General features: G+C 44.5%; 1 protein-coding gene across 3 annotated transcripts; it reads left to right on the top strand.

Moving 5' to 3' along the window:
- The first annotated feature begins 323 nt into the window (after positions 1-323).
- slc38a12 (solute carrier family 38 member 12) lies at positions 324-23,998 on the top strand. Of its 3 annotated transcripts, XM_086056383.1 has the most exons (11): positions 324-859; positions 936-1,139; positions 1,290-1,356; positions 1,597-1,718; positions 2,327-2,408; positions 2,492-2,588; positions 3,055-3,138; positions 7,233-7,332; positions 8,206-8,302; positions 16,364-16,457; positions 21,851-23,998. In XM_086056383.1, the coding sequence occupies exons 3-11, from the start codon at positions 1,312-1,314 to the stop codon at positions 22,612-22,614; spliced, it is 1,485 nt and encodes a 494-aa protein (XP_085912509.1). In that variant the 5' UTR covers positions 324-859; positions 936-1,139; positions 1,290-1,311; the 3' UTR covers positions 22,615-23,998. The 3 variants fall into 3 exon arrangements, with proteins under 3 accessions (XP_085912509.1, XP_085912508.1, XP_085912510.1); XM_086056382.1 differs by lacking the exon at positions 936-1,139 and having other exon boundaries at positions 326-859; XM_086056384.1 differs by lacking the exon at positions 936-1,139 and having other exon boundaries at positions 329-859; positions 2,495-2,588.
- The last annotated feature ends 1,001 nt before the right edge of the window (positions 23,999-24,999 follow it).

Consider the following 24,999-nt stretch of genomic DNA (forward strand, 5'->3'; position numbering starts at 1 on the left):
ACTATTCCAGTACTTTTTAATGATTAAAAATGTTCGCATGACGCTTAATTTTTTTTTGTCATTCTTATCTCCGTTCCAACGTGCAAAGTCCACGTGTCATTTTTTTTCACAACATAACAATCAGGTAATCCAATTAAACATATTTTACGTACATATACAATATATCAAAAATACATTTTATTTTAAGATAACAAAAATTGCAATACAATAAAGAATCCACGTGTCATCACATGATCGACTCGTGCCACGATATGACGTTGATGACGCAGTCGTTGTCATTTTGTTTGTAATCAGTGCAGCACGTAAGGGCGGTTCCAAACAAAACTACACAACTCTTGACTTGTAACACAACATTTAGTCTGCCACTTGTTTGTCTTTGAATTTCTCAGTACATGTGGCTTTTGTTCTAGGATTGGTCATGTGACGAGCTCATAATTTTAGTTTTATTTTACGAAGCTGCGTACTGGGCTACGAAACGAGCAGCCCTGCAACCAGGAAGATGATGTATATAACAATAATAGCAACCCCAACTTTGCATATCCTTCGACGTTAAAGTTACGTCATCTAAAACTGGGCAAGTCTGTCTTATTTTGAAAATCCAAAGCGGAAAAGTTTCTTGTGAATCCTAAAACGTTTCATTGGCGTCTCTCGTGCTACGTCAGTGGGGAAGGTGTCACTTTTTGCGACTTTTAGCTTTACGTGGACCACATAAACGGCTCATGTTGCAACTCGGGAGAGAAGTTCTGCTTTCGCGTGGAGCTCGTAGGGTGGTCGGTGTGGATTTGATCCGGCTGACGGCTCGGAGGGTACTGCTAGCCTGTTAGCTGCCACCTACAGCTAGCAAAACACGGCAAGACAGGTGAGCCAATGTTTACATTTTCAGTCAGCCAGGTCAGCACCGTTAACAGATTAGGTATGCGCTTTTTTTTCTACAGGTACTGTGAACTTGCACCCAAAGGAAGATAGGTAGTCGTTAAGAAAAGAAGAATAACTGGGTCAGAGATGGAAAGTGAAGGTGTAAAATTAAAGAGGTTAGGGGGCAATGAAGGAAGGCAGAAGGGTAGGTGAAGGAAGGGGGAATGAAGGCAGAAAGGACCGAAGTGGTTGGTACGGAGGTCTGAGGTGGAAAGCGAAAAGAAGTAAGTGGAACGAAGGAATGCCTTACATAGGTTTAATTTGTATACAACCCACGGGGCGTTGGCCATTTTGCATTGAAGGTGCTATTTTCTTTCACCTCAGTGCCATCCTCCTTCCAGGTTAATTCTTCCTTTTCTTTTCCCTCTCGTCAGGTGAGAATAGATCCGGTCAAGCATGGCAGGTGGAATCACAGACACGGGGGAGCCCTACTCTGCCTTTGTGAGTACCGTATGCCTCCAAGAAGCATTCCTTTTCTTCTACTTTTTTTGTTCTGTAAAAGCAGTTCAAGATGCTGACGCGCACGCTTTTTTGGAGACGGAATTGCTCAATGAGAACCTGAAGTGGAAGCTAAAGTGATGACATCCATTGGCTCGCTGGGTGCACGCTTTGAATGATTAAAGCTCTCTGCTAGCTAATAGGATACTTCCTGAGTGGTAATGAAATGGCTGTCCGGTGCAGGTGGGTCTGGTGTACATGTTCAACTTGATTGTGGGAACAGGAGCGCTCACCATGCCCAGAGCCTTCGCCACGGCCGGCTGGGTGGTCAGCTTGGCGCTCATCTCCTTCCTGGCGTTCATGAGGTGAGTGTCACGCTTTTGGGAAAAATGCCACATTTTCAAAGCTTGTAGGTATCTCAAAACCTTTCGCCGAAATACCCATTTTTCACCTATTATCCCAATACTTCTTGTCCAAAACTCCACCTTTTCCGACATTTTTAACTTCCTAAAGGTGTCCCAATACTTATGTTCAAACGCCACATTTCCCCTACCTGGTGTTGTCCCACCATTTTTCTCCTTCCACGTTTCTCAACCGATGCAAACGTTCAAATATTCAAAAAATGTTCACTTTCTCAAAATTTGGACTGTTCCTACAATTCCACATTTCCCGTGAAAAAAATCCCACTGAAAATGAATCCTTATCCTTCCACATTTCTCGTCCGAGTCAAACCATTCCAACTTGAAACCGTCCATCTTCTCACATTCCCCAAATTGCCGCGTTGTTCATTATTCCACATCCTGTTCCAACTCCACGCCTTCACACTTTTAGCTGTCTGAATAATTTTGTCAATACTCCTCATTTGACTGACTGTTTTCATGTATAATGTAATAATGTCTAATGGCACTTTTTTTTTTTGTATATTGTCTCTCATGAAGTGGTGTACCTAATGAAGTGTCCTCACCCTCTCCAGTTACATGACCACCACCTTCGTGATCGAGGCCATGGCGGCAGCCAATGCGCAGCTACGATGGAAGAGGAGAGAGCAGGACGAGGTCATCCTCATTTTTTTTTTCATAGGCTATTATTTGTTTTAATTATAAGTTATATATTAACAATGGCGGTGTCGATTAACCAGCAGATCAATGACAACGACTCCACCTCGGACTACTCGGACGATGACAGCACAGCAAGGGGGCGGGGCGAACCGGAGACCAAGCCCATCTTGTCAGTGCGTAAGTGGTCAAATCATCATTGGACCGAAGAGATGTCAATCATTAGAGCAGCTCCCCTGATTGGTCAAAAAGATTTGCGGCACATACGTGACGATATGGAGTTTTGTGGAGAGAATTTTGGGACAAAGTATTTGGATGGGAAGTGAAAAATGTTTGGACTGAAGTATTCAGACACCCATAGGAGGTGAGTTGTCATAAAAAGCCGTACTTCTGACAAAAGTATTGGCACACCTAAAGGAAGGAGAATTTGGCGTTTGAGCAAAATTATTGGGACACCTCTTGTAATTGAAAAATGTGAAGTTTGGACAAAATTGGCACCCCTAAAGTGAGTGAAAAATATGAATTAAAAGTATTGGGACAAGCACAGAATTGAAAGTAACGCAGTAGTTGTGTAAGCCATTACAAGACAGTTAGCTTGTCATATATGACATTCCTTCACTAATTCACATTTCTGTGCCTTCCCCAGAACGTCACGGCGGTCCTGTGGACCACTTTGACATCGCCGAGCGCGTGGAGATGGGCCAGATGGCATCCATGTTCTTCAACAAAGGTAAACACTCCCGCCGCCAGGACCCCGTCCGTCCATCCCGCCGGTCACCTTCGTCACCCTAACGATTATGAAGGGGAAATTCCATAAGCGAGTCTTGTCTTTGCAATTACAAAGACAAGAGATGTCATTAGGAAAGGACTGCACGCCTCAGGTGGTAATTACCTCTGTGGGACCCCAGCCAGCCTCATCATTCCTGTACTGGCCGTGTGTGCGAGTCAGTTTGTGCGTGTATGAGAGAGAGGCTCGCACATACACGCACCCACGCTCCGTGGCCAGCAGAGGGCACTCTCTGCACACATACTTGGAAATAGGAGGACTTATTGGACAAGGGGCAATATTTTCTATATTATAAAAATAAACACGCCCAGAGAAATAAAAAAAAAAGAAAAATTCACATCACAAACGTAGATTTGTTGGCAGTTACCCAGGTAAGAAAGTGTGAAAATAAGCCACATGCTGATTCACCAATCCAGATAGATAGTAAAACGTGAATAGCCAATATGACAGCTTTAAAATCTATTTTGTAAAGCAACCGTCCAGCAGCAAGTCGCTCAGAGGAGAAGCGTGTCAGTCAAGTAACGATATAATCCAGAAAGACTCGGGCAAAAGACGAAATTGGAAAGGATTACGGAAGTGTGCTCCCCGATTGAAGAACAATTAACATGAATTTCAGATGGAGGAACGAGATTTAAAAAAAAAAAAAAAGTTTTGAAATGGATGTTTTGCTAATACAAACTTCACCCCCGAAATTGTCAAATAGAAACATCATAGTTGCCCTCGAAAACACTTTTTTTTGTGATCACATTAGTCAATATAATCTTAAATTTCACCGCAGAGGCAAATAAATGTGCTGTTAGATTTAATTTTGCTCCATCTGGAGAAGTAACCACCAGAATATAGTAGATGGAGCTCATCACTGCCACCTGCAGGGCTGGAATACAACAGCAACATCTGAATCAATGCTGATTCTTTTTTTTTTTTTTTCAGTTAAATAAGTAGGTTTCAATACTTGAATGATAGACAAAATTATTAGGACACCTACAGGAAGTGAAAATTGTTGGAAGATGTGGAGTCTAGACAAAATTAATGGGACACTTGCAAGAACTGTGATTTGCACAAAAGTATTGAGGCACTTACTGGAAGTGTAAAGTAGAAAATTGTGCAGTCTGGACGTGTCGTTGCCATGTTGTAACAATTCTACCTTCTGCATCAGTTTGTGTGTTGACAAGGTCGACTAGCGTCAGGTTTCCTTGCTGCAGTGTCCTATTTGTGGATATTTAGGGACAAAGTGTGTGTGTGTGTGTGTGTGTGTGTGTGTGTGTGTGTGTGTGTGTGCAGCCCGACGGGGCCGCCGCCTCAGGACTGGGCTCCATTTAGATTTAATTTGCAAATCTTCCGAAACGTCCCTTCATCAAACTTTCCCTCGGATCTTCTCCCAGCAGACGCATCAGACTATAAAGACGAAGGCGAAGGTTAATGAGGGCAAACTCTGCGACGAATCATTTGTGACCAAACACCTGGGATGAACCATTTTAGAAAAAGACAATTTACTAACCTGCAGACAATAAGAGTCTACTGTCTACAACATGCTAACCTGAACTTGTTGTATTTAGAGAAAGCGTATCGTTTGCTTCAATACATTTCGTATAAATAAGAAGGTTGCTGACATTAGGACCACTTTTGTCATTTTTGCTCGCTTCTTTTTTGGGAGAAAAAAAAAATGTCACGAGGTTGTTGTAAAGTAGTTAAACATTGTATAAACGTTGCGAAGTTGGCAACACTGCAGACCCAAATTGTAGCTCTTTGCTCACTGCCTGGCTTGTACTAGCGTCCACACGTGTCCACATAAAATAAAAGCACAGCTAAAGCAGCACATAGTTCACGTTTGACTTTTGACTTCATGGTCACCCGGGCCGTACTTTTGCCCCGGTCTGTTATCGAGCATATTCCCAAAGTCTTACTTACTCACCTTGTTGCTTTGTCTCTCGTTTGATTGTGTACCTCATTTTGTGGCCTTTGCGTGCGCATGTAAAGTGGCCCTCCTGTGTTGAGAACTTAATTAAAAAACAGCCTTTGTCGCTGTGAGGCTGTCATGGCGGCTGTCAGTCAATTTGGCGTCCCGCTGACGGACGACGGCGACCACTCGGTGGCGACGCGGGACGTCACGCTCCGACACGTCCGCCGTGTGGTGCCTGTTAATTGGGAAATATTACTGACATTGAGGAGAGGGGGGCGAGCTAATTTCTAACGCCCCCCCCCCTTTCCACATCGGTGCCTTTCAGACAGCACTACCACTCAGGGGGCAAAAGCTGCCTTTGTTGTACGATGAGAAAGAGGCAGGGGTGCGACGGGAAGAATCCTTTTTTTAATAGACGGCGTGAAAGGGGCTACTGACTCATGTTGAGCTTGACTCGAGTAAGGTTCTCGATTGCAAGGCCACCGTCGCTGTCATTACGTTGAAAGGCTGGACGTTCTTCAACCCCCACCCCTTGGCTACCTTTCACGCAGAGAAGCGATTGGCAAAAAGGTAGAAACTTTCTAGCTTTAGCTCGTGTGACAAGGGTCTGCTTGGCAGTGAATGTTGTGGACTCGAACCTTTATTTCTCTAGCAGTACTTTTCATGCAAATCAATCCACCAGAAGAAAAAAAAAAAAAGGAAAATTCCCATGGTTGTAGGCAGCGTGAAAGGGGCTATCGACTGTATTTCCAGCCCGTTAATTTGATGAATGTTTGTTGACGTGCTCGTTTCATTTTTGACTGTTTAATTCCTCAACTTTTGATGGCAGAACCCATTCAGGGTTTGACGCTTTAAACCTGCCATTTTTTTATTCCTCCTCACTGGACGCCCCTTGACTTTCCTCGGCGGCGATCAATTAGTTGGCAGTTGACCCGCCTTTCTTTGCCTCGCCCACTGAGGGTGAGGGAGGGGGGGGGGGGGGGGGTCATTCCGATGATCATCGCTGTGTGATGATAACTAGGAAGTGGGGGGTAACGCGAGGGCAGATGGCGAGGAATAAAAGTTTGCCCTTGCGCCGGTGAGTTGATTAAATTACGGCCATTTCATATTTGCACCAATGAGGCGGAGGGACGAGCGCGCATATTAAAAAGGGGGAAGGCGCACGTTTGCCGTGTTTGTCTGCCAACAACGTTTCCCGATGAGCTGTTTGCTCCGATGATAATGAAGACAACCACAGCGGCGCTGCTTGATTAAGAATGTCCACAAAAGCTTCCCATTGTACACAAGCGGTCTTGATAGGATTTTCTTCACGCGTGGCTTCCAATATGCGGCTTCCATCAACAACTGCATACATGTCGAGTTGTCACGTGCAATGCCGCCGACTATTCTTACTGCTTTTTAGTTGCCTTCAAATGTACATTTCTCCTTTTTATAGGAGGAAAATATGCGGTAGTACCCGTGGCTTCCAGATTTGTGATCCAGCTATTTCTTAAATTGTTTTTTGTTTGTAAAGTTACTATTATGTTTTGCCGGCTGTTTATTTTGGGTGTAATTCCACTGTTGGCCACTAGATGCCGAGATACCATTTCTGAAAGAGTGAAATGAAAGCAGGACGTATTTAAAGCTCAGCCAAATTTTTGCTGACGCTTGAGTGTCAAATCCGATTCAATCCTGCATTTTTGCCTACAAAAAGTGATGACTGTAAGTTTGGTAATGAATGGCTGTGGGCGTATATTGTCAGATAAGTTTGTGAGTTCGGAAAAAATGTGATTTGTTTACTGTAAACAGAGGGATCGGCACATTATAAAATATTCGATAGTTTTGCCTCATCCATTGTGCTTGCTCTCTCTCAACATATGGCAGATGTTTTTAAATGTGTGTATTATTTTAAGTGTGTTCGAAGACCTCTTCAATAAATGGCGTACATGCTATAAAAACGTATGTACGACATAACGCTTCTGACTATTCTTGCTGCTACTCACATTCACTCCTGTATATAGTTTGTAAATTTTTTTTGTATACATTTTTCATCCACAATTGCCACATCCACTCGTACTCATTCTGTCTGCTGTCCAAAAGGAATTCCCCCATGACATGACAAATAATGAGGTCCTCCTCTGGCACTGTTGTCTTCTAGTGGGCGTCAACATGTTCTACATCTGCATCATCGTGTACCTGTACGGCGATCTGGCCATCTACGCCGCAGCCGTGCCCATTTCCCTCATGGAGGTGGCCTGGTGAGCCTCCTGTCGATCATTTGCTAACGCGCATTCGTTGACTTTTACTGCCGGGTAAAACTTGCATATAAAGTCATTTTATAGCCGAACCCCCCTAACCCGCCAGCAGCCTCCTCCTCCATCTTGGAAGGCTTGTTCGCTCGTGTGCCATTTGGCAGGGCCGAGCAGCTCCGTCCTCCACTCGTGCGGCATCCCGCAGTGTTGTTGTTGTTGTTGTTTTTAATGTTTGTGGAGACAATAACAGCAAGCTGACTCCACCTGACCTCCCTCTGCCGCCGCCGCCGCCGCCGCCGCCGCCGCTCCCGGGAATCTCGCTGGTGTCCACTGGCTTCCAGACACATTTTTATTGCCACCATGCTTTATTATGAAGGCCAGAGCGCACAAATGCGCATTGTGTTGTTTTAGAGGCCTGATGGGAGTGTGTCACAGTTGTGATTTCTCTCTTGAATCCTTCAAAAAGAAAAGACCACAGAAAAAAAAAAAACAGTAATGGAATGATCATTTACACACAATAGACACTTCATTAGGTACCCCCGCATCAATCGAACTCCAAACAAAACAATGAAGCCTTTAAATGCTGGGGTTTGATTGACAGCTATCAGAGAGGCGTTATCGGAGCACCCATTTGAGTTTCCAGCAACTTTCAACTGCCATAACGGGCATATTTAGAATAATATTGTGAGAACTATGCCGTGTGTTGCCTTAAAGATGCGCCTCAAAACTAAATTGCAGTTTGTTGAAGGCAGACGAAATTGAACAATAAAAATAATCCGCATAAAACCTCAACATGGTTTAAACAATATTTTTATTAGTTTAAAAAAAAATGCAAATGAATATTAACATGGTGCAATGTGCTTGTGTCGATTTGTTCAGTGGGAACCATTCATGCAGCGCAGGCGCTGTGAAGTACAACGACACCGACGCATGCTGGGGCTCGGTGACCAGGAAAGATGCCTACAGAGTCTTTCTGGTGAGTCGTCGCTTCTCATCGCCGGGCTTATTTTCACCAACCTACAGGTGGCGCCGATACAAGCGGCGTGTTTCTTCATGGAGTCACTTTGATACATGCAACTATGTCCTTGACACACCTTTCCACTTTGGTGGAGGTCTGCGTTTCACAGAGGGCATTTTAAATTTTTTTTTTTTTTTTTTTGGACCAAAATTCTTATATAATACTAATTATTTTCATCATCTCACCCACTTTTTTAAAATCATTTTTTGCCTTTCACTTTTCTTCACTTCATATATTTCAGATTCTAAAAATTTCCCATTTTCACATAACATTTACAAATCAAATGATATTTTACACATTATTTAGCTCCAATTTCTACATTTCTCACCCAATTCAAACTAATCCAAATTGAGACTCTGCAACTAATTCAGGACTGTATGGACTATTTATCACGTTCCCCAAATCGCCACACTTCACAACAGCATGTCCAAATTAAGCAATGTTGCACATATTGACCTCCCTTTTCCACATTTCTTCACCGATTCAAACCATCCCAACTTCCATTCCAAAGTCTCATGTTCTGCTTTTCAATTAATTTCAATTCAGTGTCAGCTCTTCACCATTTTACAGGCAGCATCTACAAGTACTTTTTTTTTTTTTTTTTTTTGTTCTTGCTCCTTTCTCGTGGTCGGGTTAGACTCCCATCCATGAAATTCGTGTTTTATTCCAGTTGACCTTTCAATTAAATAATTCACCACTGACTGAGCTTTGTTGAGCCATCCAGCAGCCTTCCGTTAGCGTAAAAATTACCGACTGCCTCCTCCACCGCCTCGTTCCTTGCCGCCACGTCAAAGGGTGCTGGCCTAAAGGGACTCGCCAGACTGTCCAATGACCAGTTTAAATAATTGACCATTCCCTATCGGCTAGTAGACGTGTGTGGGTGGGCGGAGGGGAAAAAAAATCCATGAAAAGCTTCCTCGCACTACATCCAAGCAGACTCCTCTGAATCCCTGTTGAGATCTACAAGGTCATGATGACCTCCAGTCTTCAAAGGGGCCAATAGTTGGAAAGTTGGCGAGCAGTTCTGAGCCGTGAAGCAGTGCAGCTAACGCTTTTGCTTAGTCACCGGTGTCACAGACGGGCTAAAAGAAGCCTTTCTGATTCCACGGAGCAACAAGAAAGGAGAATTAAAGATGCCAGTCCGTCTTTGAGGACTCCTGGAAATAACCCGAAAGTGGCTGCTTCAAAGCAAAGTGGCAGACTTCCTTTGTCTTCCAAGCATGGCTTTTTGAGACCATTTTGTGGGTCTATTCATGACAGATATTATGTCTACCTAATTTAGTGTTGGGGCTGAATTTTAAGAAAAAAATCCGCTGAGGCACAACTGAGCCAATCGCAGCTAAAAAGGCAGTTTCAAATCGAAATGGTTGAATACCTCAGTCTTTTTGGACGTGGCTCTTTGAGACTATTTTGTGGGTATGCTAATGACGGACACACCTACCGAGTATCACGTTGCTGAGGTCATTTTGCTCCAAGGGTTGCATTTCCAAAAGAAATTGTAGTTTTTTTTGTTTCATGTCGATTCATTATATTCAAACCAAAATGGCCGACTTCCTGTGTCGTTTCACACATGGCTTCTTGAGACTTTTTTTGTAGGTCCATCCGTGATAGATATGTCTACCAATTTTCATGTTGCTAAGTGAAACAGGCTTTGGGGGCTGTTTTTTATTTTAATTTTTTTCCCCACCCCAAAAAATTCTGCAGGGCGCCAACATGGGATATATTTCAGGATCTGCATGGTAACGTAAAAGTGTCCGTAATTCCCGCTAATCTGTGCTGGCCTGAATGAGTCTGCATCTGATTTACGGCGTATTAGATGAGAAATATGGCGGCGGTGTAGAAGGGGACACAAAACGGCGCGAATAAATCATAAGTCAAACGACGGGCGTCGGGCGGAATGTAAATGAGCCTTCTGCCGCTGCCGTTAATGTTTAACAATCAGACCGTGAGCGCGGCCGACGACGAATGCGGCGAACATAAAAGCATCCCGGTTTATTAAGGAGTCGAGTAAAACGAGACGACGACACCGGCGTCGGGGCCATAAATCTTCGGCTTCTTAGAGGATTCTTAATGTTGTCAGTCATCATCCCGCTGCTTTGTTAACTTTCCCCCTCTCGCTCAGGTCGGATTTTATTCTACAAGTGTGTGTCTTTGTTGTTACGCTTTGTTCCCGATCAACGGCGATGATTTGTCCTCTTCGCTGTCGATTTAAAAAGTCACTTTCCAAAAGGTTGAGATGAGGAACTGCTGGTCATTTTTCATCCCAATTGTTCATTTTCAAATCAGTTAATAGACGCTTTGATGTCTTTGGTTGCTGCCCTCTGGCTGAACTTGAGCTTCTCGTTTCGCTCCCCTTCTGACAGACCACTGGTCAAGTCACGTTTATTTATCCAGCCCTTAAACACAAAATAGGGCTTCACGAGTCCACAGATGACAAACGACAGTACGGCAAAAGCCGTACGTTGCTGATACGTTTGTATGCTTCCCTTTGTGTGTTGCCCATTTGGACGTTCCCGTTTGCACTTTCCATTGGTATGTTCTCATTGGTTCGTTCTGTTGGTGCTCTGTTTGCGTCCGTTTCTGTCGCTACGTTTCCGTTGTCATTAGTACTTTGTGTTGGCACATGACCCCGGGTGTGTTATCTTGGTTTAATCCATTGGTGTGTTCCATTTGTACATTTCTTTGGTATGCTGCCCATTAGCATGTAACATTGACAACATTCCCATTGGTACGTTGTCATTTTGTGCACTCCATAATCGGTACATTCGTCTTGGTTCATTCCTCATGTTCCGATTTTGGGGTTCCAGCGATACACTTGATCGATGACACAGACCATTCGTATTATTATAGACCATTGTATTAGCGCAATCCATTGCTACATTGTGTTGGTAAACAGCACTGGTAGATTCTATTGCTACATTCCGTTGGGACGTGATTTCTCCACTCGGTATATTTCGATTGTATGTTCGTTCCGTGGTAATGGGATTGGCACATTCACATTGGTATATTTTCATTCGGTATGTTCTTCTAGCGATTTGTATTGGTACGTTCCATTGGTCCATTATGATGGCACCGGTGTTAGTTAGTTATATCGGTACATTCCGTTGCTAGGTTCCGTTGTCAATCTATTGACGTCTGTGAGCTGCGCATCATCGAAACACCATTCTGGGTCATTGTACTTTTCTTGGAGCTCATTAGATTTGCATTTCATACAAATGTGTATCGCAGATTGACACACAGACTAATTAGTGTGTGCGCTATCAGCTAGCCGTGGCTATTTCATGTGACACAACAGAAGTTGGGTAGGAGCAGCTAAGAGGATCAATTGGCTGTGATTTTCTGCGCTGATTGATTCCACGGAGGCAGCGTGGCGGGAATGTGGCGGGAGGCCATTGCGTAACTACGCCGGCCGCCGTTGATCTCGGCCTCTTTAGCGCCGCTATGATTGAAAAGATTAAGACGCGGGTGGCGCCATGTTTCGGCGGGGGGGGGGTGTTGTCGGTCGCCCTAAGTCTCCAATTAAACCCTGGCACGTCCTTGATTGTCCCCTGCCTTTGGCGCATTTAGCTCGCCAAGTGTCGGGCGCCGTGCTCCGCCTTGTGCCGTTTTAATGCCTGATTTATGGGCCCCCAGTGTATGGGGGGGGGGGGACAAATCAATGCGCTATATGCACTTTATGCTTACGCCGCATTGTTGGCAGCTTATCTCCTATGTAGATATTTCCATTACATTGTGTGGCCGCTGTCCCGCGTGTTGGGGTAAAGTTAATTTAAAGCTAACCGTGCACGGCACTGCTGATGGATGAACTCACTGCTAAATGTTTTATTCCGAGGAGCCTCATTGACCTTCCTTCCTTGCGGGAGCCGCCATTTTGGATCTTGGCCACACACACACACACACACACACACTTGCTGCCTTTGTCCTGTTGATGGTGTGTGCGTGCGTGCGTGTGTGTTAAGGTCATATCAATGTGTTTCTATACACTGCTAATTAGAGCTGAATGGCTTTAGGAAAAGATACACAGTCGTCCCTCGCTATATCGCGCCTCTCTTATTGTGGGTTCAGTGCATCACGGATTTATTTATTTTTTTGTACAGTACAATACAGCCACTCAACTGCATCTCCTTGAAAGCAAACTTTGTTAGCCAATTGGATCCAGCCTACCTCGGCCAGTTATAATGAATCGTAATTGGTAACAGATGGCATAGGTGGACGACGGGTGATTCCTGTATTTACATATTTTATGCACGTAAACCTCTCGTGTGCCATGCGTATGTACGAACCGTATTGACATGATACAGTATTGAATAATTTGTGTCATGTCTTATTTACATCATAGTTGATGACCAAGCCCTCTTAAGATCCCATACTTGTGTCATACAGTATGTAACGTTCTGCACACCTCCAACGCAGCATATATACGGCACACACGTTTGTTCCACGCAACTCTAACGCGGCCGAATTCCCTCCCATTCCGTCCTGTGCGCTCGACCTTGAGCGGCAGTGCAACATCTGCAGCACGTCGAAGGGCGCAGAAGGCATTATTGAATGGAACAAGTCGTTTGACGTGGCGACGCAGTGCAGCCGAGTGCTGCGAGGAGACGTCCGTCGTGCAGATGGCTCGATTGCAGATGATCACAGCAGGTGCGGGCCACAGGTGGTGGGAGAGCTCAAGGAGAACTCGAGGTCAATTACGGATGGAAGAAAGACAACGTGGTAGAACTCAATCTGTTTCTGGATTTGTTTGGATTTCAAAACGAAGGAAATGATCTGGCTTCCAGAGTCAGGCTTCCTTTTTTTAACATTTTTTTATGATTTAATCGCTGGCACGTTGTTGAAATTCCGTTGGGTCGTTTTCAATAACGAAGCAGCAGAATTATTCATGTTCTCGTCCGGCGGCGCTGCGCTGACCTCGCGAGCCGTCCTCCGCCGCGACCCCGAGCGGCTCTTTTACCAGGATTTCTGTTTGCATCGTGGCACTTAAACATGCTGGTGGGCGCCGTCCTTCCCAAAAGGAACAGCTTTTCACATCTACTTTTTCGCACCTTTCCACTAACGGCCACATTGCGGCGTTAAGCATCAAACCATGAAAAAAAGTCAAGTACACGGCTTTTTTTTATATATTAATATGAAATATATAAAATATTCTTCTGCTAATAATAAGACTTCAATCGGGCAGTAATGTGACTTATTGCAGTCTTACAACTTTATTCTTTTAATTTACACCTTTTAAAATGGGTTTTTCTAGTTACAGCTCTTTTTCTGCTAATATTTGAAAAAATGTAATCCTGTAAAATGTGAACTGTTTTTATTACATTTAGAAAAAAAAGTTAAATTATTAATGTTCTCGTAAAACTTTTTCTCATTTCACAAAATAAACTTTTTCCTCAATTCTTTTCATGATTGGGTTTTTTTAAACATGACTTTTTTTCTCATGAATAATATTATAAAATTACAACTTTTTCCCCCCTTTTTTCGTAAAATTACATTAAAACATTTTTCTCGATTCACTTTTTTCTCGATTTAATTATTATTTTTTTAATTTTCATTTAAATGATTAGAAAATAATAGATATTTACTCGGGTTTGTGGTTGATTTCACGTAACTTTTTCGGGGAGAATAAATAAAAGGTTTGCTATTCCTCACCGCTGTACCAAAAAAAACCAAACAAACATGATCTCGTTGTTCCACTCGACAGCTGATCTAATGCAAAGTCACTTTTTTCTTTTTTTCTTTTTTTTTAACCTTCAGCCGGCTGACAAGCTGTGATCACCGATGAAGGTGACATCATCAGCATCAGTGTGCTAAATGAGACGTTTCTCCCCTGTCATCCACAACACCTGCTCACACACACACACACACCTGAGGCCACCGCGCACGCAGAACGCTCAGCTCGTAAGTGCGTGACGTGTCCTTCCGCGTGGCAGGCAGCTGATTGCTCCAATTTTCTTCTGTCAAGCGCACAAACCGGACAACAAACAGACGAAAGGGAACGTGAGCGGCGCCGACGTCAACTCAACTCGACTTGAGCAGAGCGACACGCGTTGCAAATGTATTGGGACGGCTAGCTAACAAGATGGGAAAGCAAATGTGCGGCTATGACATCTGACTCCTTTAATTCACGCCCCTCCTGTTTGAATTCATGGAAGGAGTCAAATGGCGGTGTTCATTTCCGTATTTGCCACTTTGGCCGGAATCCGTCTGCGCGTCACGGCTCGACCGTCCCTCGTCCTCCTTGCGGCAGGAGCTGCGCCGGCTGCCGCCTTCGTCTCACTCGGCTTGTTTTGCCCATTAAGACGTCGGTCGGCCTGACTGCCTCGCGGGCCTTTATGGCCCACTTTACGCTCTCCTCCTCTTCTTCTTCTTCTTCTTCTTCTTTTTCTTCTTGTCTGCTTCCTTCGTCCACTTCACTCGGCACATTTTCATCGTCACGTCCAATAATCCTTGCTGACTGCGCGTGGTGTCACTAAGCATAAAAAGAAGCTTTTTATACGACAATAAATCCTTGGTGTTCGTAGATAATATGGAAAGCTTTGGTCTGCTTAGCAAGTGCCTGGTGCCCGTACTCAGTGGCAGTAATCGGAGTAGCCGTTTCCTTGTAATGAATCCTGATGGAAAGCCAATCAAATGAAATGGCGTCTTACAAATTCGCCCAAGCATTTCTTTGTTGTGGTTTGTTGTGACGCGCGCTGATATTTTATTCATGCGCTTGACTTTGGCGTTTTTCTTTGATTTGCCGTCTTGCCTGGGGCCAGTGACCTTTTTATGAGGAGCTAATAGGATGAAGCACAGAGCTTGTATCCATCAGCGCCTTGGTCACCTTTGCAGTTTCTCATCCCTGACTCAGCGGTTATTGCCTCTGGGCCGACCGACCGAGTGTGCCGTTACTTGGGAATGTCCTGGTTGTCGTCGCCTCACTCTTTGAAGGGGACGTTTTAAGATTCAAAGCGCCCCCACAATTCAGCCCCCAAAGCCAATTTGTTTCACAGACCAATGTGACATTTGGTGGACATTTCTACCAGGATGTGACGTACAGAAAAAAAAGTCTCAAGAAAGCATGCTTGGAAATACACAGGAAGTCTGCCGTTTTGGTTTGAAGCCTTCATTTTTGGGTCAAAGTGCATCACAAAATTAAAAAAAAAATTCTGCCCCCAGATTTTTCCCAAAGCAAAACGAAATTCAGTAGACACGTCCATTACGATAGGACATACAAAACTCCTAGGACACAGGAAGTCTGCCTTTTATATTTAAAGTGACCTTTTTTTTTTCTCTGACCCCCCCCCCCGAAGCCTGTTTACACTTGGCAACATGAAAATTGGTAGGCGACTTTGTCAAGCCCACAAACAAATCTCAAGAACCCCTGCTTGGAATGACTTTTCCCTTCCCCCCCCCCCCCCCCCTTTTTTTCTTCCCGCCCATCCTCCGACATGTACTTTATGACCCGCGAGTCCAGTAAAGGAAGACCACTGACGGCTTTACAAGTTGTAGCCCATTAGACTCGTGCGGGACTGTAGACCTAACATGAGTTCTGGCCGCGTTCCCGAGCATCCAGTCGTTAAGCGGCCACGGAAAATCAAGCGTTTAGACCAGCGAGCTGAGTTTATGCAACATGTAGCTGATGGGCCAAAACACATTAAAGCGTCATAGCGGTCGGTCGCTTAGTGCAAATGGTGTTGATTTTTTTTTTTCCCCCCCCCCCCCCTTTCCGCCTTGGATGGTTAGTCAGCCACACCGTGAATCTTGGTCATCATCATCGTTCTTGATGACGCTTGCCGGTAATCATGTTCCTCCTTGAACCTTTAATGGCCTTTTTCTTGTGTCGCTTTCCAGATCATTTGGAAAAAATTGCGGCTAGAAAGGCTAAAAGACAATTTCCTTAAGTAACCTTTCCTTTTTTTGCTGTGTGAAACACAAAACGGTGCAGTCAGTCATCCGGCAGAACTCATCTGGCGTTTGATTAGCCTTTTAAATAAGAATTACAATTTGATGTCTTTTTTTTTTTTTTTGTGTGTCCTACAGAGCGTCTTCACTGTCCTTTTGGGACCGTTCACTTTCTTCAATGCACAGAAGACAAAATACCTTCAAATCCTCACTTCACTCATGCGCTGGATTGGTAAGACTTCTTTTCTTTTTATATGATCACACTTAAGACATAAATATTGTCAACTTTTTTCCTGGGTGACAAAGGGAAGATGTTTCAAATGGACAGAATAACCCCCCGAAAAAAAAAAAAAAGAAAGTCTGCCATTTTGTTTTGAAGCGCCCATTTCTGGTCAAATTCCCGCTCATCTTTAAAAGAATGAAAAATAAAAGAAGCGCTTTAAGCCAGTTTTACATGGCAACATGAAATTTGGTATGCATGTCTATAATGAGTAGACCCACAAAAAAGTCATGCGCGAAAAAACACAGAAAGTCTGCCATTTTGGTTTGAATTGGCCATTTTAGGGACAATCCACCCCCTCAGATTAAAAACCAAAAAATTCACCCACCAAAGCCTGTTTGACTTAGCAACACGAAATTTGGTAGACATGTCTATCATGTATAGACCCACAAAAAAGTCTGAAGAAGTCGTGCCCAAAAAGACACAGGAAGTCTGCCATTTGGTTTGGAAGCAGCCGTTTCAGGGTCATTTTGGTCGTTTTCAGCCCCTGAATCCAGTTTCACTCGGTACCACGAAATTGACCAATCAGGTTTATCAGGAGTAGACCCACAAAAAAGTCATGCCTGAGAAGACACGGGAAGTCTGTCATGTAGCTTTAAGGCATCCATTTTAGGCTCATTTTGGTCGTTTCTATTCAGTGCAATTGCTAGTTGTGAAGAAATTGAATTTGTCCTCATTTTGTGTGGAAGGTAGCACACAAGTTTGTCACTGTGACTGACTGAAAGAGAAGAAATAAAGTCAAAGGTATTGTGATATCAACGACGTTATGAAATTGTCCAGAGGAACTCTTTTTGACCGCTTCCATAGTCCCTCTTTTGCGGGAATTCATCCTTGCCTCCTCGGCTGGTGTCGGCGGCGTTGAGGTGCGTCCATCAAAGGTCCGGTCCCGCTCTGTGTCTGGCCTTCCCATCTCCCCGCTCGCTCATTCGTCACTCTGACAAGCTTGACGGGCCGTCCCGCCCTTGATTGGACTGTCACTCACGGCCGCCTTGAAGGAAAATAAAGCTGCCGCCTGACGGGGGGGGCCGCGCTCAAACCCGAAGTGGCGTTGGGGCACTGACCAACGCGAGAGCAAGAGTGTGTTATTCGCTGAACCTTTCACTCTCGCTCCATCTTGATCCACTCACGGCGGCGCCGGCGCCGCTGTGCTGCTTTTCTGTTCGCGCCGCCGCCGCGTTTATTCAACAGTTGAATCCCGGGAATGTTCCAAATGTGCTCCTTCAACATCGCCGCCTTCAAATCCTTTCCAAACAACTGCGAGGCGAGAGTTTGGATCTTCTTTCTGGATTTAGGTTTTCAAAAGTAAGGTTTCAAGTCAGGATTAGGGCTTTTAAACAAGGGTTCAACTTCCAAATTAGGGTTTCAAGGCCAGTGTTAGGGTTTTAAGTCTTCATCTTCCTTTCCTTTCAGACCATCCTCGCGCCCTTCATTCCTTCTTTTCATCCTTTGTCCCTACCTTCCTTCTTTCCATAATATCCTTCTATCCTTCAATACTTCATTCTTCCTTCCGTACGTCCTTCCTTTCATACCTATGTGCTCCCTTCCTTCATGCCGCCATCCTTTCATACCGCCCTTGTACCTTTCTCCCTGCCTTCCTCCATCCTTCCCTCCTCTCTCTTCCATCTTTGAAAAATCCTTGTACCTTCCCTTCCTTTCCTTCATCCCTTCATTCATTCCTGCTGAAGGTTCACTTTTAAATTGTCTTCTGTAGCTACTTTTGTCCCACCCCGGACATCACATTTGTTGGTTGTGTAGTGGTTGAGACGTAGCGTGCGACACGGTGCTGACTTCATCCTCCGTCACCTTTTGTGATGTCAGGGTTAGTGGGCAGCTAGCATGCCACGGGCTCCGCCTCACGGCCTCGTCGCAAGGCCTTGTCACGCCGCCCGGATGTCCTCAGTCAACTCCTCGACAAGCCACGCGCAGTCGTGTCGGGATTTTCAATCAGCAACTTCTGGCCACTTCGTCACGTTAACATCACCTCGTTTCTTCTTTTTGAAAAGCTAACCTATTCTCCAAGCCTCCAACTAATTAGCTAACTGACTAAATCAATAACATATAGCCTGCTTACTTGCTAACTAGCTAGCTCATTAACTTAGTTCCTTGCTTACTAATTTACTAATAAGTCACTGGCAAACGTAGCAGCTAACTAGCTCACCCAGGCAGTCGTTAAGAGCACTGGACTAGGTAGCTCAAACTTTTCCCAACTAATTTACTGACTAGCGAACCCACTGACAACTGACTAACTCACGTTGAATTTATTTACTGACGAACTCAAAAACTAGCAAGCTCACCAAGATGCCCACTAACTTACTTGCTCGCTAGCTAGCTGGCTCATTAACTGCTCACTAACAAGCTAGCTGACTAACTTGCTTGCTCATCAATTCACCGACTGACACACTTACTCTTACTAACTAGGCAGCAAACTCGCTAATGAAGTCACAAATGCAAAACTTAACAAGCTCACTCACTCACTAATGATCTTAGGCACGTACTGGCCACCTAACTCACTCCTCCTCTCCCAAATTCCGTGGCTACAATTGAGATTGACGACCTTTCACCGTCACCTGATTATTCCAGCACGCCAATGCCATGTCCTGTGAAGCAAACCGCCTCCAAGGCGAGCAGACCGGCCCACGGCATCTCCTTGGAGCGTCCGGTGTGTGTGTGTGCGTGTGTGTGTGCGCGCGCGTGTGTCTGTTTGTTTGTCTGAGACGGTCCTCAGAGGGCCGTGAAGTTGAAGCATCAAGGTCATTGGCGGGCCTGCGAAGCAAAGATAAATCACACTGGCTGCTGCTAACATAGCCAGCACGCTCAATTGTCCCCACGTGTGCGTGTGTGCGCGTGTGACGACTTTATCCTGACGGATATCCGTCTGCTGTTGTCGGAATGTGAGCGCTTGATGGAGGAGGGAGTCATGTGGACACCGCACAGGGTTGGAGGCATTCTTCTTCTTCTGTCATCATCAAGCATGTAGCGACCAGGAAATAATAACCCCACTGTGCAGACCTCACAACCTTTGGATTGAAACCACAGATGCTGTTCCACTCCAGTCCCGTAGGTGGCGGTAATGACACAGTGGTTGTCAATTACTCACTCACTAATTCACCTAATGACTGACGAGCTAAGTAGGCATCTCATTACTCACTCATCAATCAGTAATGAACTCATTTCCTTGCTAACTTAACTAACTCACTAACTCGGGTCATGAATGAAAGAAATTTGCTCGCGAACTACCTCGCTCGCTCACTCGCTAATCTTCACTAACTCACCCACTAGCTCAATAGCTCACCCACTCACTCATTCAATCATGAACTAGTCTGCCTGCCAAGTCACTGACTCATTAACTTGTCTGCTCATTCACCCACTCGACCATTAACTAGTTTGCTTGCCAACTTAAGTCACTAACTCAATAACTGTCCCACTCTTTTTTTTTTTTTTTTTTTCTGCCACCTACCTAACTAAAAATTACAACAGTCACTCACTGACAAATAACCTCACCACTAACTCACTCTCACTCACTCAATAATTAATTAGTTTGCCTGCCAATTTAAGTGACTTATGCAATGATAAACTTGTTCACTAACTGGCTCACTTTTTTACCTAACTAACTACTCCAGCCATGAACACACTTTTCCTGCCAACGTGGGTAAATAAGTCGCCGACTCATTTGATCACAAACTCGCTCCCTTTTTTTTTGCCAACTACCTAGCTACAAGCTAACTCAAGTCAGTCACTAGCTAGCTAAATAGCTAACTCTCTAACTAACTCCCTCACTTACTGGCAAACGAATTTTCCAAGCAACTCACTCACAGAGGCGTCAGTAACACTTTAGTAACCCGCTAATTTAGTAGCGACTATCAAAACAACATCTCTCGTTTTGTTCAATTGGAAATCATCTTCAATGTGTTTATTGTATTATTATTATTTTCCCATTTCACACTCGAGCACCTGATTGACTTTTTACGCTTTCTATCAAATAATGTCTTCCTTACAAATGGCAGCGTCTTGTAAAATTAGCATCTAAAACGGTGCGAATCGATTTTTTTCCCCCCCCCCCTCAATTTAGGCAGGTGCACTTCATGCTGTATTTAACGTTTTTTGGGGGGGAGGGGGTTAAAAAACATTTACTGCAGCGACGATGCGGGCCCGTCTTTTTATGGCTTACGATCAAATAAAACCTGAAGCGGCACAGTGCAGTAATAATGCCACATGAATGAGCAATAACACTTTCAAGTGTCACGGGCAGTCAAGTGTCAACGAGAATTCATCGTCTGCTCGGAGGCCAAAATGCAAGATGATGTTTTTAATTTACTAGTTTTTTTTTTTGTTTTTTTTTAAGATGAATGTCACAGAATCAAGATTTGGCTCGAATGTCAAAATCTTAGCAAAGTCAAACAGGCCAAACGCGAAAGCCTACATTTCTTCCCACAATTTTCTTCCAATAATCCCAATTTTAGTGGATGCATAGTAGGTCGCTATCAGCATGTTTTTTTGTTTATTACTGGCCAAAGGACTTTTGTGTTAAGGCGATCGGTCCAGGTCCAATTTGGCAGGTACTGAGGTCAAACGTCCAAATGTGACAATCGGACATCAAACGGAAGGTCTTGATGAGGGCTTTCCCTATCTTTGATTATTGTGTCTGTGTGGTGTGATATGATACGATATGAAATGAAAAAACATTCTTTATGTCATATTTGTCTAATTTCCTCTAAATTTTCCTATCTAATCTAAATTTCCCTACCTAATATATGCGATATAGCTCATCGAATGTAAATATACTTGTCTAATCTAATATAATCTCGAATAAAATATCACCCCACCTACATTTACCGACCTCATCTTATTTTACCTTCCTTATATAATCCAATCTAATGTAATACTTGACCTCCCTAGCCTAATCCAAATTTACCGCCTTTATCTAACCCATTCAAAGTTTACCTACCTAATCAAATCTAATCTCATCTCATCTAAATGTGCTGACCTAATCCAATGTAAATTTACTTTCCAAAATCAAATCTAATGTAAATGTATTTACCTGTCATTTCAATTTACTTTCCAAAACGTACCCTCCTCTATCAAACGGAATCGAAATGTGCCTATTTGATGACGAACGTAACTACGTCCTTTTATCGAATCAAAGACGCACGTCCCTGCCAAATTGAATCTGAGTCAACCAATTTAGCGACCTAACCGAACCCAAACCCGTTCACCCGACCTAATCCTCTTCATCCCATCCAAGTTGAGCAACCGATTGAAGTGCCTATCTTCTGGCTTGAGCCGTCGTATGTCCTTCCTAACGTGGCGCACGTTCGCCGCCGCGTGTCTTGTTGAATCCCGCCCAGCGTTCACCATGATGATCATCCTGGCGCTCCTTCGCATCGGCGCGGGCGCGGGCGAGGGCCGGCCGGCCGCCGCCTCCCTGGCGGGCGTTCCCAACCTGTTCGGCGTGTGCGTCTACTCCTTCATGTGCCAGCACTCGCTGCCCTCGCTGGTGACGCCCATCTCGGACAAGAAGCGCGTGGGCGCGCTGGCGCTGGCCGACTACGTGCTGATCCTGGCCTTCTACGCGCTGCTCTCCTTCACCGCCATCTTCTGCTTCGACAGCGCGCTCATCCACGACATGTACACGCTCAACTTCACCGACGACTGCCGCGTCCTGGACGTGGCGGCGCTGCGCTACTTCCTGGGCCTTTTCCCCGTCTTCACCATCAGCACCAACTTCCCCATCATCGCCGTCACCTTGCGCAACAACTGGAAGACGCTGTTCCACCGCGACGGCGGCACCTACCCGTGGGTGGTGGACCGGGTGGTCTTCCCGCTCATCACGCTGGCGCCGCCCGTCCTGGTGGCCTTCTGCACGCACAACCTGGAGTCCCTGGTGGGCATCACGGGCGCCTACGCCGGCACGGGCATCCAGTACGTGGTGCCCGCCCTGCTGGTCCACCACGCCCGCCGCCACGTGGAGCCCGTGACGGCTCGGCGCGCCGTCAACCCGCACCGCTCGCCCTTCCGCCACGCCGCCTGGGTGTGGTTCGTGGTGCTGTGGGCCGTCTTCTGCCTCATGTTCGTCACCGCCAACATCATCCTGACCGACGCCAGGAAGTGACGCGCCTGCTTTGTGCCTTTATTCTCACAGGATTCGACCTACCGTAAACTATCAAGAAAGGACCAACGCCCGCTTTTCTATTCGCTTGCCCTCGTTGCGGCTGAGGGCGGGGAATTTTTGCCCTATAAAAATACAAGTTGGCACATGCTCATTTGTGGACACGCAATATATTCATTTGCGGCCACGCTCTACTAATATCAATTTGTGGCTGGGAAATAAGTATAACTTGACTAATTTGTGCCCACAAATGACTATTTGGGTATAAGGCCGCCACTAAATACCAATTTGTGGCCATGAAATAGGTTTAATACCCGCACAACTTGCTTGTTTATAGCCACAATTGACTCATTTATGGACACAAAATAGTCATTTGTGTATATACCGTGCACACAAATGACTCATTTGTGGCCATAAAATGCAAATAAAAAAACGTACAATTCTTCCACAAAAGTGTTTGTGGTATTCAACAGATTAAAGCTGAAGTTTACAAAAGTGTAGCTTTTGTCCAAGGAGACAAGGTGGAGGTGTGACGTCTACCAAAATATTTTGGATTCCCACCTTCACCGCGGGATGAATGTTTGATTGGCCCCGCTGAGGTTTCGAAGGCAGAAAATTGCACAATTCTACGTGATTCTGCTGTCTCGTGAGTGTTTTTGTTTGTGTGTGTGTGTGTGGTTGGTTATTATTGACACCAGAGCTATGGCTTTATTGTGGTTTTTAGGCTGTTCCTAATATTTCGACACACCTGTAGCCCCAAAATATTAGGAACAATGCAGGATTACATTGTGCAGGTGTACCTAATGAGGCGGCGAGCGACTCCTTTTCATGCTTCTTGGATAAATGTGTTATACACACAACAGTTGAGCTGTTGTAACGCCGTTATAACAGTGTAATAAGTTTTATAAAGAGGTTATGACAGTTTTGTTTGGACAGATTCAACACTTCTCTGTTTTAACATTGTTCTTATGCTGCTTTCACAGGGTTACACAAGTGTTGTAACAATTATTACACTGTAATAGCAATATTTACAATGTTATAACACTGACAGAGTATGTTTTTTTTTTCTTTCTTTTGTTTTCCTTTTGATACCAGGGCAAAAGAAACACATTGACCGGTCAGATTTTTATGTTTTTTTATGGGATATGCTGATGTTTCCGAGAGCAAAGCTGTGCCCCCCCGTCGCGCCTGGCAAATGGTTGCCACGGCAACTGTGGTGCCTTTTGATTGGATCCTTGTGCTTGTTCTGTTTTCGTTGACCCGACAATCCGCCAAAGTAGGCAAACATGTTTGTGTCATGTTGCTTTGACATGAGAGTTTGTTGCTTTTTTTTTGTATTATAATTTGAATGAATCACAAAGAAATTAAAGTTGATATTCATCGTTCATTCATTGACTTTTCATGAATAATGCAGGAACAAGTTCATTTGCATAACAAGACAAAGTAACAATGTGACACAAAGAATATTATGATGAATTTGACCTTTTAGTGTACAAATTGGACAAATAAAAGCGACAGATTTCGCAATCATTAAGCATGCCGTTAGTCGACATTGAATGATGTGCTGCGGAAGCATTTCCGTTTATTTCAATTTAATCGCCTCCGAACTCATCACAATCTTCCCCTCACGCGTTTGTGTCTGTACCTCAATCATTTTTATCCATACTTTTTCTTTTTTTTTTTTATCCAACCAAATGAACGTGAACGTGAACGTGCCAATTGCCGGCACAAAGGTGCGAGCGAGCTTGATTCCTTTGCAACATGTTCATTTACGTTGTGATTTATGCAGCTGCTGTTGTTAGCCTTACTGCTTAATTGCCAGTTATTTTGAACTTACCAAATGTGATTGCTAAAAATGCCTGTGGTTTCTAAAAATGTGCAAATATGACTTAGGCAATATGTTGTCAGGCTCACAATTTACTTTATTTTTATTGTTCTAAAGAGTCATTGTGTAGGAATTTCAATCAAAAACCCTGACGTATTCTGGTACTCAGTTAAAAAAATCAAACTGACACACAGACCAAAAAAAACAAAAAAAAACAAGAAAGTGACATTGTTTAAGATGCATGTGACTCATATCCGTCAGCCTAGCTTACAGAATATATGACGAAAAGAGCACACCAATTGGAAAGCTCATTAGCATAGCATTTCGTGTTGTTCGCGTTCACATAAACGAAGCTTTGATGCTTCTCGTCAATGTTTGGCCTTTAGCCCACGCGCTAATGCTACGCCCTGTAATGGCTAAGCTAAATCACCGACCTTTACCAGCGTAGGATCGGCGCGCCGCTCATTAGCGTGTCGCCTGTGTCGCTCGTCATGGCTAAAAGGTCATGTTCACCTTGGCGACGCTAAAAGCTAACAAGATGTCGCCGCCATCACCGCTAACAG

This window comes from Filicampus tigris, chromosome 16 (genome assembly GCF_054856515.1).
Source record: "Filicampus tigris isolate MCC_2025a chromosome 16, RoL_Ftig_1.0, whole genome shotgun sequence".
NCBI classification, from domain to species: domain Eukaryota; kingdom Metazoa; phylum Chordata; class Actinopteri; order Syngnathiformes; family Syngnathidae; genus Filicampus; species Filicampus tigris.